General features: G+C 44.9%; 1 protein-coding gene and 1 long non-coding RNA gene across 6 annotated transcripts in view; both read left to right on the top strand.

Moving 5' to 3' along the window:
- Positions 1-25: 25 nt before the first annotated feature.
- slc37a1 (solute carrier family 37 member 1) overlaps positions 26-13,652 on the top strand; it is a 14,301-nt gene continuing 674 nt past the window's right edge. The window contains exons 1-21 of one of the 5 annotated variants that reach the window (XM_060039860.1): positions 26-184; positions 1,051-1,207; positions 2,758-2,839; positions 3,295-3,418; positions 4,266-4,344; positions 4,553-4,688; positions 5,157-5,233; positions 5,356-5,522; positions 5,849-5,901; positions 7,040-7,117; positions 7,351-7,389; positions 8,372-8,503; positions 8,709-8,799; positions 8,944-9,006; positions 9,218-9,303; positions 9,653-9,701; positions 9,896-9,969; positions 10,106-10,184; positions 11,651-11,748; positions 12,269-12,333; positions 13,106-13,652. The exon at positions 13,106-13,652 is cut by the window's right edge and continues 674 nt beyond it. In XM_060039860.1, coding sequence (XP_059895843.1) covers positions 1,152-1,207; positions 2,758-2,839; positions 3,295-3,418; positions 4,266-4,344; positions 4,553-4,688; positions 5,157-5,233; positions 5,356-5,522; positions 5,849-5,901; positions 7,040-7,117; positions 7,351-7,389; positions 8,372-8,503; positions 8,709-8,799; positions 8,944-9,006; positions 9,218-9,303; positions 9,653-9,701; positions 9,896-9,969; positions 10,106-10,184; positions 11,651-11,748; positions 12,269-12,333; positions 13,106-13,121 — 1,644 coding nt within the window. In that variant the 5' untranslated portion in view covers positions 26-184; positions 1,051-1,151 and the 3' untranslated portion in view covers positions 13,122-13,652. The remainder of the gene's footprint in view (positions 185-1,050; positions 1,208-2,757; positions 2,840-3,294; positions 3,419-4,265; positions 4,345-4,552; positions 4,689-5,156; positions 5,234-5,355; positions 5,523-5,848; positions 5,902-7,039; positions 7,118-7,350; positions 7,390-8,371; positions 8,504-8,708; positions 8,800-8,943; positions 9,007-9,217; positions 9,304-9,652; positions 9,702-9,895; positions 9,970-10,105; positions 10,185-11,650; positions 11,749-12,268; positions 12,334-13,105) is intronic. The other 4 variants (XM_060039861.1, XM_060039862.1, XM_060039864.1 and 1 more) reach the window with 4 other exon arrangements.
- On the top strand, positions 10,191-11,222 carry LOC132448505 (uncharacterized). The gene is made up of 2 exons (XR_009523373.1): positions 10,191-10,621; positions 10,729-11,222. It is a non-coding gene; the product is annotated as an uncharacterized LOC132448505 (long non-coding RNA).

Below are 13,652 nucleotides of genomic sequence, written 5' to 3' on the forward strand. Positions count from 1 at the left end.
GCGAAACGAGAGTGAGCGTCGGTGTGACGTCAGCTCCGAGCCGACGTCACACCAGTGCTGCCAGTCTGTCCGCTGGTGTGGTGACAGTGGAGCGCTGCGAGAACAAGGAAGTGGACCGAATATGGGCTGATTTCAGGAGAGATTCGGCCACGATTCAGTCGATCGGACGACTCGTTTATACAAGGTAAGTTCTGTCGTCGTGGTTTACTCAGAAAAATTACTGCAGCTGTAGCATGAGGACGGTCGGCGATCTGGAAACGTGTGATAGCGTAGCTTTGTGTGTGTGTGTGTGTGTGTGTGTGTGTGTGTGTGTGTGTGTGTGTGTGTGTGTGTGTGTGTGTGTGTGTGTGTGTGTGTGTGTGTGTGTGTGTGTGTGTGTGTGTGTGTGTGTGTGTGTGTGTGTGTGTGTGTGTGTGTGTGTGTGTGTGTGCGCGTGTGTTACGTCCTATTTCACAAATCAAATGCTTTCATAGAAATGCCTCGCTGTGTTCACATTACATTCAAACAAAATAATCCCACTTATGATATAAGGATGCGCTTTCCCCAGTTCTCTGTATTAAATTGCCTGTGTAGGAAACAAATTCTAACGTTATAGGAGGGCACTTCTACGTAGGTTCCATCCATCATGTGTGCAACTTTGCTTGGGTACACATCGGTGACTTTAAAAAGCTTTATTGTAAATTCGTATACTTGCAAGACAAGTCATATAAACAAGACAGTGTGTCACTAATCTCAATGCAGTCTTTCACGGGAGTCTGTGGTTTGAGGATGCGATGCTCCTTGGTTCCGTCACACAAAAGAGCATTTATCCAGTTATGTGGGTTTGTCCACTTCACCTAGCAGCCTAATGTCTACCAGGACCACTCTGAGCTGCATGCTGGACCCCAATGCATGCAGAGCAAGTGATAGCCACCTACAAAGTAACGCATAGAGTCAACATGTTGCATGCGCCAACATGCACGCACGCACACAGACAGAAAGACAGACAGACAGATTTATATGTTCGGCATAAATAATTGTAAATGTTATTGGGTTCACTCTGTCCCTCAGTATCGGGCCCCGCCTCCAGAGATGAGCCACTGCAGTGGGACACTGCTTCGTCATTCTACACTGGCTGGTCACATCTGACCTCTGACCCTCACTCCCTCACAATGGCAGCCGTTCCACCAGGAGTCCGCTTCCTGGTCACCTTCAACAAGGACCAATGGTTAGTCGTGTGTGTGTGTCTGTGTGTATCATACATGGGTGTTCAGAGTTCACCTAGACTCTGCATAGCCATCCCCTCTCACCCCTCCTACGCACTTATATGTTGTACATCCTGGAACAAAAATATAGTACTTAGTTGTGTATCTTATCCTAGCTATCTTTGTTGTACAAGTATACGGGGAATGGATTAACCAAGCAATTATTGGTGCTTGCCACTTGGTTCTATGAACATCCTTACTGTTCTTCCGACAGCAATATATTTTTCTCTTTCTTCTGACTTGTATTCAGCAGTAAGTCGCTTTGGATAAAAGCGCCTGCCAAATGCGTGAATGTAATGTATGAACATAGTCGGCCCATTCGTAGTACCTGTATGGATCTGTTCCTGTCTGTTAGCGAGTTGTGATCCTGTGTATCAAAGGAGTGGTTTTCTGTGTCCTGCTTATCGACGTGGCCCGGGTTCCACACACTCATCCATGTTAGTCAAACTAGCACAGTTCCCCACAAGCAAGCTGTCTCTTTTGCTCCAGTGGCAAAGCTTTCAAATTCTTAAGACAGTCCCCAAACCAGTTGTGTACTCTTATTATACCTTTTTAGTGCAAGTTTCGCCCAACCCATCCCAGTTATGCAGCCTAGGCTTAGTTGAATTCCTTATACCTTTGATAAAACAATGTGCCTTAATGCACTATAATACCTTTAGTTAAGGAGGGACTTTAGTTGTATTATATGTATTATGCCATGGGCTACAATCCCTTTGCATTGCTTTCATCGGAAGCAATGGCTATTCTTTTTTCCTTGTCCTCATCTTATCTTACTAATGTGACTTAAGTGACAAGGAATCGAAGGCTGTTTCACTGTGAATCAGCCTTGGGTTTCACAGCAGGCAGCAGACTGCAGGCCTCCCAGTATTGGCTAACAGGCTTTTACAGCTCTGTAGACAAAGATCAAAGAGCATTTTTAAACCAACCCAGGGTGCATGCAGTTGCTGGGGCTTCAGTATGCAAATGTATTTTATTTTTTCTTGTTTGAACACACTGGCCTGCCATTCAGGTTTTTCCCCTGAGAGACCAATAATGTATTCTCATGTTGACAAATTATTTAAACTATTTATGGGAAATGGCAACAACACAAATGTTGGCTTTCAGAGACCCCTGGTTAAACCCTCGCCTACACTGACTACATCACGCACACACACTCACACACCCCATGTCATTATTCTTTGTTGGGCCAGCTGACCAGAAATCTAAAGGCAGCTAAGCTAACTGTTATGTTTACAAGCTCTTTGGTTGGAGGCGTGTCGTGCTTCAGGCTACATGGAGATTAGAGATTCCACTCGCCCAAGCTTGGGAAAGCTCCAGATGTTGTTCTTGCCGGCCATTGTACCCACTGTCCCAATCTGTCTAAAACGTCTGCATGGTCATCTTCACCATCATCTTCTCTCACTTCTCCATCCTTCACACCTCCTACATCACTCCAGTCCCTGTGTTGCCAGCTCTCTAATTTCCTCAGGAGTTTATTTTCTCACTGCCGCCCCCTGGGGTCCCCTGTGTGCAGGTACAGAGCCTTCACCTTCATCCTCACCTTCCTGCTCTACACCAGCTTCCACCTCTCCAGGAAGCCAATCAGCATCGTCAAGGTAACCCCCTCACTCACTCACAGAATGTATATTTCAATGCATCCTGTTTCAATGATTTGTGTTTGATCTTCTTTTCTTTAATATAGAGTTGTATTGTTTCACATTTCATTTCCTATTTGACCGTCACTGACTACCATTCCTTTAGCTCGTTAGCCTCTTGGCTATAACTCTTTGTCTCTCTATATGCCATTTCCTGGATCAAAAAAGGTTAAGCAAACAAATGAAAACAATGCTGGCCAACATTCCCAGAAGGGAAGTCAACACACTCTCTCTCTCTCACTCACTCACTCACTCACTCACTCACTCACTCACTCACTCACTCACTCACTCACTCACTCACTCACTCACACCTCCTCTTCGTTTGTAGCGTAACACGGCGGCTGTTCTTCCAGGTTGTGCCGGTCACACGTGTTATCTCAGCCGAAGTAACCTTAGTGTTTGTTTGTGTATGACAGAGCGAGCTCCACAAGAACTGCTCGATGGCGAGCGAGTTAGCCACAGCTAGTGGTGGCGGCGCTAGCCAGCTGCCCGCACTCATCTCTCTGCACACGGACATGGACTGCAGCTGGAAGCCCTTCGGTTAGTGTGTGTGCGTGCGTGCCTGTGTGTGTGTGTGTGTGTGTTTCTTTTCCTGTTTTTTTTTCTCTAGTTGTGTGTACGCATGCTTGTTTTTCTTATTTAATTCATAAATACATCCATAAATATGCAACACACTGTTTTTAATCTATGCAAATATTTATCAATGCATATTTACACATATAGACTGCACTACTGGCCATTAAAGGCACCCAGTGCAACTTTCGAGGCTTAAAAATAAACATTCAATTTCTAGTCTTTTTTACACGTAGTAAGTTTCAATAACTCCATACCATTACATACCGACATTTAAGCAGCAAAGATGAGACGTCGTTGTGTGGTGAGAACTGATACAAAATCGATAACAACAACAATGCCGCCATTTTCTTTATTTTTTGTAACCTACAATAAATAAAGCAGGCTTCCAGTCAATGGAAAAATGGCTTCTCCCCACCGGCGATTGTTGTTGTTTACGATTTTCTATCAGTTCTCACCACACAACGCCGTCTCATCTTTGCTCCTTGAATGTCGATATGTAATGGTATGGAGTTATTGAAACTTACTACGTGTAAAAAAGACTAGAAATTGAATGTTTATTTTTCATTGAATGTTTACATAAAGTTGCACTGGGTGCCTTTAAAGGGCTAAATGGAATAGAAGACATTGAAAACTCTCAATTGCCATTTGACCAATGGATAAGTGTGTTCAGGCACATTTTACTGATATAAATATGAAATAAATAGAAATTCATGTTTGGTCTCCAAGTGTCTTGTAGTCCTGTAAACCCTAAACGAGGATGACATACAGTGTGTGCATTCCCACTCATTGAAAGTCTGTTCCCCTTCTCCAGATAAAAATAACTATAAACAGCTCCTGGGAGCCATGGACTACTCCTTTTTGTTCGCCTACGCCATCGGCATGTACCTCAGGTAGGCTCATACCAGTAAACCTGTACCTCAGGTAGACCTTTACCTCAGGTAGGCTGATCACCAGGTAGACCTGTACCTCAGGAATACCAGCTGGTCATAAACCTTATGCTGACCACCATAAGTGCAGCCCCATCTTGTAGCACCTCTCCAAGAGAGGCTGTTGATTTGAAACATGCTTTTGCTAATGCCTATGCTGCTGCCCTTGCAGCGGCATCATCGGGGAGCGCCTGCCCATCCGGCTGTACCTGACGGTGGGCATGCTGTGCAGCGGGCTGTTCACCTGCCTGTTCGGTCTGGGCTACATCTACAACATCCACAGCCTGGCCTTTTACGTCTCTGTCCAGGTGAAGCTCAAACTCATCTTCCATGAGATGTGAATGTAAAAAATCGTATTCAAACATATATATATTATATTATCAGGCAGAGGAATGGGGGAGGGATCCCATACTTTATATAATTTAATTATGAAATAACTGCACTCATTCAAACATGGCTCTAGATCTGTATTCTTTGGGGTTGTAGTCTCTGACAACATATTGGAACAGAAACACAAGGATTATATTACACACTAAGGAACAGTCAGCGAACCAGAAGGAAACGCTGTACATTATGAAATTAGCCAACACATATAGCAGATGACACACATACACACTCACACACACATTTAAAATTGTGTTTGGTGTACCAATATCAATATATGTATTTTATATATATTTTTAAGTAAATGTCTGTATATTTAACCGCTGTTAATGCCTATTCAAATCTTGAAGAATGTGAAACAGAATCAACGTGTGTGTGTGTGTGGGTGTCAGGTGGCTAACGGCTTGGTGCAGACCACTGGCTGGCCCAGTGTGGTCACGTGCATCAGCAACTGGTTCGGCAAGGGAAGGTAGGCTAGCAAGCTATCACTGACAGCAGCCTCAGTATCCCCAAACCTTAGATAATGGGACCAGTACTGCTAGTACAACGGTGTCTCTCTCTCTGTCCATCCCTCTCTGGCCCTGCCCCTAGGCGTGGGCTCGTCATGGGCGTGTGGAACTCCCACACCTCAGTGGGGAACATCCTGGGGTCCCTGATCGCCGGCTCCTACGTGTCCTCCAACTGGGGCATGTCCTTCATCGTGCCCGGCATCATCATCGCCGCAATGGGCGTGGTCTGCTTCCTCTTCCTCATCGAGCGTACGTACTGCCACGCCTTATTGCCTGGAGTTGGGAGGGCGAGCAAGGAGAGGGGCTTGCTGTGGTGGATGAGTGTTGTGGAGCCTCTTGGAAGTGGTTGATGAAGAGTCAAAGGCAGCAGAGTAGAGTGCATTATTAGGCGAGGCGTAGTAATGCTATGACGCCTTAACCGTTCCTGATATTACCACAAACATATCCAAGTACCCACATCTTTTCGACAGAATCCAGAGGCTCAGGAAATCCTAAGTTGTTGGTAAGCTATTTGAGCAGGTGTGTTCTGAGGGAGTGTACGGGCAGATCTCACCCTGTACATCTTGTGTCTGCAGATCCTAACGACTTGAAGACTATGCATGCCCAGAGCTCCTCGCCCGTCGGCAGGGTGAGTAAAGACATGTTAACATCTCAATATCCTTTATGTCTCGCCTGTCTGTGTTGGTGTAGTGTGTGTGTTTGTGTGACATTTGGAGAGAATGGACCCTCCTGGTGCTTTACTCTGGTCACCATGACTACTAGGGACCTTGACACTGGTCACTATGGCAACCGTGGACCACCTAAGGCACCTCCTAAGGACCCTAAGTGGCTTTCAAGAGCAGACTACATCTTAAGTTTGTGTGTGTGTTTATCTCCCCTCACACCTCCCAAGACACGACTTAGAAACAACCATCACTTGAATGATCACACACACACACACACACACACACACACACACACACACACACACACACACACACACACACACACACACACACACACACACACACACACACACACACACACACACACACACACACACACACACACCGTGAGAGAGAGAGATAACTCCAAGATTTCCAATCCCGCTTGAAACCCTTTGCCCTTTCACCTTCCCTTAACATCCGATCCCACAGAAGACGAACGAGGGACAGGGTCTAGACCCTAAAGCCTACTAGCCATCAGGGGGTCGTGTACTGGATACTTCCCTCTGGTGTAGAAATATGATGATGTGAAAGATGTGGATGATTGCCAGACCGTAGCGTTTAAATACCTACCCCTAGGTGGTTAATGTCTCTGTAGAACACCAGTAGCTGCTCCCAATCCCCAAGAATTATGTTATTAATTAAAACAATTAATTAACTGTTCATTCCTGTGATGTAAAGTTTAAGGGGTGATTAGGACTGCATTAAGGGAATCAGAAATGAATGCTGGGTGTGTAACTATACCGACCTCTCCAGTGGATATTCCCATGATGCATTGCTTTCCCCCAGATCCATTAAACAAGCAAACCATCTCTTAACCATCCTAATTCAAACACCTACAATTTAACAATAACCCTTAACTTATAGCCTTCCCTAACCAAATGCCTGTGTTTAGCTTTTTAAGCTGAGATCTAGTTGAATTTCACCTCTACTTTAACTCCCACACTGACTCATTTATTGTGTTGTATTACTTCAGGCCGAAACGGTCAAGCGCTTGTTTGCTTGTTGACTTGAAAAGACCAGATAAAGATAAAGTAAAGTCTGTCTCTTGCTTCCCCCTAGCAGACGGCATGCACTGGATGGAGCGGTGTGAATGGACACAAGGATATGTATCTTCAGTTCACACAGGGCAGTACAAAGGTGTGTGTATGTGTGTGTGTGTGTGTGTGTGTGTGTGTGTGTGTGTGTGTGTGTGTGTGTGTGTGTGTGTGTGTGTGTGTGTGTGTGTGTGTGTGTGTGTGTGTGTGTGTGTGTGTGTGTGTGTGTTTTCCTCTTTGGGCTCATGCAGCATGCATATTTTTATTAAGGTGTATTTATTTTGAAAGTACAACAGAATATTAAGTTGCATTCTACTGTCATTGTAACTCATCTAGACGTACGACCATTACGAGAATAGCGTTCTGTACAGGAAGGTGAGTCTATTGGGTCCCAGGAGGGTCTCTGGGAAGACCCCCTCCAGTACTTTGACCTGACCCGTTTTCATGTTGTCCTTCAGAGCAATCTGCAAATGGTTTCCATGGTATTTCAAGTCCAATCAATAGTGGGCCCTGGACGCGCCATGCAAAAACAATATGGAGTCTTTTCATACATTTATAGCTAGAAAAGTATTGTCAATAGTGTTTTCTGGCATACAACGCTCTCCCACACCTAATTCCTTCCTACTGCAAACCTACTGTGTGTCTGGCCAGCCTGTCCTGAGCTAGACCTGATCTGGTGATGATATGTGCAATGGGTTGATTAGTCAAATATGATCTTTGAATGAGAGGCTTGTCAAGGATCTCATTCAATGAACGCTATTGATGTTGGTGATCAGATGAACTGCAACGTTTCTGAATAATCAACCCTCTTCTGATTTGGAAGGTTTTGGGGCTTTTAGTGGATTCCGGAACGTTGGAAAGATTACTTTCCAACATCTCAGTGTCTGGCTGTGTAAAGTGGGAAGCATACTTTAAAATTAGACTCCTTTTTTTTAACCTAGACCAAAAAAGTTATTCTAATGCGGACAAACTTGTTTCAAACTCAAGGCGGTTTTGGTTTGATCACTTAACATTCCCTTAGTTAAGGGAACAGGATCAGGAATTTGATAGTGAAACTGGAAATAAATCAAAATGCATCTCACCAGCCTTGAATTTCTGACCGATCAGACAAATCAATCCAATGTTCACATTGCCCTCATCGGCGGAGATCTCGGCGACTTCCAAAATCTTTAAGGTGCAAGAAGCGCCGCAAAATCAGTTTGGTGAGGTGTTTGTTTCTCCTCTTCGTTGTGTTTTTGCGATGTTGCCAAACTCATTTTCCTCAATAAGTATGCTGCCCGCTTCAGAGCCACATCCCACCTCTGCCCTCTGGCTCCACCTCCTGTGTCCCAGTCACTGATGATTGGTCCTCTCTCAGGGCGGCGACGAGGAGCCCCTGCTGGACAGAGAGACCGCTGCCAGTGGGCGTGTCCCTCTGCAGCAAGTCGTCGTGGTGAAGAGTGAATCAGAGCCCTCCGCCATCAGCTTCATGGGAGCCCTGCGCATACCGGTCAGTCAGACAGACAGATACACACACACACACACACACACACACACACACATGGAGGGAACCATACAGAGAAAAACAACACAGAGAATGATATTCATATGACAAACTGCTAATGCCAGGATGTGTAGCAAGTAAATTTGAATCAGTGTGAATCTGTGTATTGTCCTCTGTGTCGTCTATGTCTCTCTCTACCTTCTCCCCTCAGGGAGTGATCGAGTTCTCACTTAGTCTGCTGTTCGCTAAGCTGGTCAGCTACACCTTTCTCTTTTGGCTGCCCCTCTACATCACCAAAGCAGGTATCCATCTTATATAAACACTGCTGTGACCTAGGTTACCACACCACTCTGCATCGCTAGTATTCACTGGTGTTCACTCGGTTACCATGTCACCTTCACCTGTAGTACCTAGGTTAACGTGTGCGTGTGTGTCTCTCTTTTCAGCTCACCTGGATGCTAAAAAGGCCGGGGATCTCTCCACCCTGTTCGATGTGGGAGGAATCGTAGGTAGGTGTCTGCCCCTCCTCCAGAGGGATACCTGCCTCTTCCTCTGTGTGTGTGTGTGTGTGTGTGTGTGTGTGTGTGTGTGTGTGTGTGTGTGTGTGTGTGTGTGTGTGTGTGTGTGTGTGTGTGTGTGTGTGTGTGTGTGTGTGTGTGTGTGTGTGTGTGTGCGTGTACTGCAGGTTTTCATCATTCACATACACATGTTTGTGTGTAGGTGGTATCTTGGCAGGAGTAATCTCTGACAAGTTGGGGAAGAGAGCCACCACCTGTGCAGTAATGCTTCTATTGGCTGCTCCGACAGTAAGCCCTACCCACTTCAACTCAGGATTTTACTGTTTCATGTTATTTTCCATACATACTGTATACTATCACGATACAACTTAATGACATTCCGTTTAACTCATGTTGGTTATTGGGTACATTTATCTCTGCCTAACTATTGTTGTTAAGAATTATGGAGAGAAAGATTTTTTGGTTTCCTATAGCTAGTACCAAATGTTATACAGAGACAACAGAAATTGGCTAATAACTGCTTAACTCAATTTAACACATGCGATTGTTAAAAAATGTATGACTCACTTGATGATGTTTCAATGGTAAAGACATGACGTATGTGACGGATAATGAATGGCGTTGTTTGCGCTTCCAGCTCTACGGCTTCTCCATGATCAGCCAGTTTGGTCTGGGACCCACCGTGGGTAAGATCCACATTCTAAAGCTCCAGTCATTAAACTATCTGACAGCTTATAACTAATATGAATATAGTAGAGTAGAGAAAAACGGAGGTCCCAAGCCCTACGCTAAAAAGCTTGATGCCCTTAAAGTTCCTGTGGTGAATACGGTTCTACTGAATTGCTCTGATATTAAACATGTTTTCTATTTTTCTCTCTAGCCATGTTGTTGGTGTGCGGCGGGCTGGTGAACGGCCCATATGCCCTTATCACCACGGCCGTATCAGCTGACCTGGTATGTGCTCGTCATGGACATTTGTGTATGGAGGTCTGTCTGTGTGTGTGTGTTTATGTGGACGCCAGGCACTCCATGATCATCCACTGCTCATTCTCACTCCAACTCGTCCTCTCCGATGACCTTTCACCCCCAGGGGACCCACAAGAGCCTGAAGGGGAACGCCCGGGCCCTGTCCACCGTCACGGCCATCATCGATGGGACCGGCTCCGTAGGTCAGTGTTCAGACAGGGATACGCTCTGCCACAGGCTCTGTAGGTCAGTGTACAGACCCTCTACCACAGGCTCTGTAGGTCAGTGTACAGACCCTCTACCACAGGCTCCGTAGGTCAGTGTACAGACCCTCTACCACAGGCTCTGTAGGTCAGTGTACAGACCCTCTACCACAGGCTCTGTAGGTCAGTGTACAGACCCTCTACCACAGGCTCTGTAGGTCAGTGTTTAGACCCTCTGTAGGTCAGTGTTCAGACCCTCTACCACAGGCTCTGTAGGTCAGTGTTCAGACCCTCTACCACAGGCTCTGTAGGTCAGTGTTTAGACCCTCTGTAAGCCAGTGTTCAGAGATAAAACTCTCCCACAGGCTCTGTAGGTCAGTGTTTAGACCCTCTGCAGGTCAGTGTTCAGAGATAAAACTCTCCCACAGGCTCTGTAGGTCAGTGTTTAGACCCTCTGCAGGTCAGTGTTCAGAGATAAAACTCCCACAGGCTCTGTAGGTCGGTGTTCAGACCCTCTGTAGGTCGGTGTTCAGACCCTCTGTAGGTCGGTGTTCAGACCCTCTGTAGGTCAGTGTTCAGACCCTCTGTAGGTCGGTGTTCAGACCAGAGATACACTCTACCACAGGCTGTTCACTGTTATCCAGCCGCTCATATTCACACATGGCTGTTCGTATTAAGATGTGTTTTTATTATCGAGATATGACGAGCATTGTGCTCACTTGGTTTACTATGATGGAATTGAACTCAAACGTGAGGTTGAAAAGGTTGTTTTAGTAAAGCCACATAGTTTAAGACATAAAGAAATGTTAAATGGCTTAAATAAAGTGAAAGGATTTGAACAGTCCAAATGGAGTGAACATTGTTAACAAAATTGCTGCAGTGATACATTTTGAATACATTTGAGATAAAATATAGTGTAGCTGATCTGTTAAAGCGGATAAAGCATGAAATAAAATAAAAATTGAGGAAGTTACGAAGTCTGAAGTAATTGACGTATCAGAGAATGGGCGGAAGGCTTTGCCATCCTCCCATTGACTTCATTGTAAAAAAAAAAATCAGTGTACAGCAAAATCTATCTACACGGATCCAAGAAGCAAAAATGTTCAGCATGTGTACACCAAGTACACCAAGTTTCAGAATTGTATTACACTTACACACAGGCATTCAGAGAGAAAAACAGACCGAGAAAGACACACGCACACACCTGAGATGACTTTTATTAATTAGAGATTACTATGATGAAAAATCACTATTATAATGACATATCACTATTATTAAAATGCACTATTCGTACTTTTGTATCATTAATTCTTTCCTCATAAATGTACCGCCTGGGATGAATTAATAAACGTCTGCTTTTATCAAATAATTACTGTTAGAGATAAAATCCTCCATACCTCTTGTATCTTCCCGCTGCAGCTGTGGGTGGCAGCACTTGTAGTTCTCAGTGGTCTGTCTGTCCTCAGGCGCTGCGGTGGGCCCCCTGCTGGCCGGAGTGTTGTCTGCGGGCGGCTGGGATCAGGTGTTCTACATGCTGATGACCGCTGACTTCCTGGCTCTGCTTGTAAGCCAAAACCCCTGCCCTTGCATGTCCCATCCCTTATGGGCTTGTGGCAACCAAGATGGTCGTGACATGAGGGCTCATATGTGACGTCAGTTAAAGGGAACTTGACTCACAGTTGACACACAGCAGTCAGTACTTCATTTAGAATGCCCCCCCGCACTGTCCTCAAACATGAGCCTGCACCTGTGCTGCACTCTAGCTCATCATGTGGACTCCCTGCCAGGCTCTCTGTACTTAGAATGTCGAAATTCCCTCTGAAGTCCATATTAAGCTATTAGAATGCTGTGTGTGTGTGTGTGTGTGTGTGTGTGTGTGTGTGTGTGTGTGTGTGTGTGTGTGTGTGTGTGTGTGTGTGTGTGTGTGTGTGTGTGTGTGTGTGTGTGTGTGTGTGTGTGTGTGTGCCATGAGAATCGCTACGGTTCTATCAAGTCATAAACAATTCTATAATTTGCAACAAAGTGAATGACATTATCTAATATATTACTTGTTGTGTCTGTCTCTCTTCCTGTTTGCTGTGTAGTTTTTGCTTCGATTGGTCAAAAAGGAGCTGACTTCGAGCAAGTCTCGCCCGATTTCTACTGTAGAGTAAGTTCTGCTAACAACAGCATACACAATCGGATTCTATTGATACATTTCTTTTTACCCATTGTTCACAAACCAAAATAAACAAAGTCTGTTAAATATTCAAACTCATGGGGAACATATTAGCATTAGTATAATACCTTTCTTTTTTTATCCTTTAAAATGAAGAAATTGTACAAAATTACTTGGTGAAAATGACATCTCTACTTTTGACCAATGATTATGTAAATGAAGCAAACACCTCCATGCTCTCACGACCCACACACCTTCTCTCTGGTGATACTTCTGCATAATCATTTGGACATATTTCCACATCGGACAGTGATGGGCACTGCTCTCCTCCCACACACACGGACACCCACTCAGAGTCTTGTGAGGTTGTGGAGTACAAAACACAATAAACATGGTAGTCTAGGATCTTCTTGGTTCCTATAAGTCACATCGCGAGACTCAAAACAACATTCAGAAGGCCTCCACTCCAAGAATAAAGACATAATTAGAACAATAAAGACAATTATAACATTATTGGAGTGGCAAAACAAACAAACTTCCCAACAAATCCAACAGCCTAGCCGGCATGAAGAGGTGAAAGATCTCTGCTCTTTTCATTCCTTGACGACTAGTTGTCGGCATAAGTCAATCGCTCCCACTCCTACTCCTTATGTAGCGGTGGTGGAGTTACAAGAATCACCAGACGTGTTCACAGGAGAAGGAGGAGCAGCAGGGACAGCTGTGTACTGATGTAAACTGATGTCCAACATGTCTTCTCTTGCAGGTTGAAGGAGCACTGAGCACTTTGGCACACGCAGTGTGAGCATTGATACCACTCTGAACCGATCCCGGTTGGGGACCATGGACTCGCCTCCATATCTAGGGCATTATGGGATGTATAGCCTACGTGCACACGTGTACACACACAATTTTGTGGGATTTTCTCCTTGTGCCTTTTGTGCCTTTTGTATCTTAGCTTTGTTTTTTACTGTTTCTATTCATTTTCCCTTCATCGCCATGTTAATCTTTTTCCTCTTATAAAGTTGTTTGAGTCTCTCTCTCTCTCTCTCTCTCTCTCTCTCTCTCTCTCTCTCTCTCTCTCTCTCTCTCTCTCTCTCTCTCTCTCTCTCTCTCTCTCTCTCTCTCTCTCTCTCTCTCTCTCTCTCTCTCTCTCTCTCTCTCTCTCTCTCTCTCTCTCTCTCTCTCTCTCTCTCTCTCTGTGTCTCTCTGTGTGTGTGTGTGTGTGTGTGTGTGTGTATAACCTACTCTGAGTTATATGAATGCAGTTTAATCGCCATCGTTGCCTTACTGAACTAAACCAAAGAGCTAAT

This window comes from Gadus macrocephalus, chromosome 20, assembly GCF_031168955.1.
Source record: "Gadus macrocephalus chromosome 20, ASM3116895v1".
Lineage (NCBI taxonomy): Eukaryota > Metazoa > Chordata > Actinopteri > Gadiformes > Gadidae > Gadus > Gadus macrocephalus.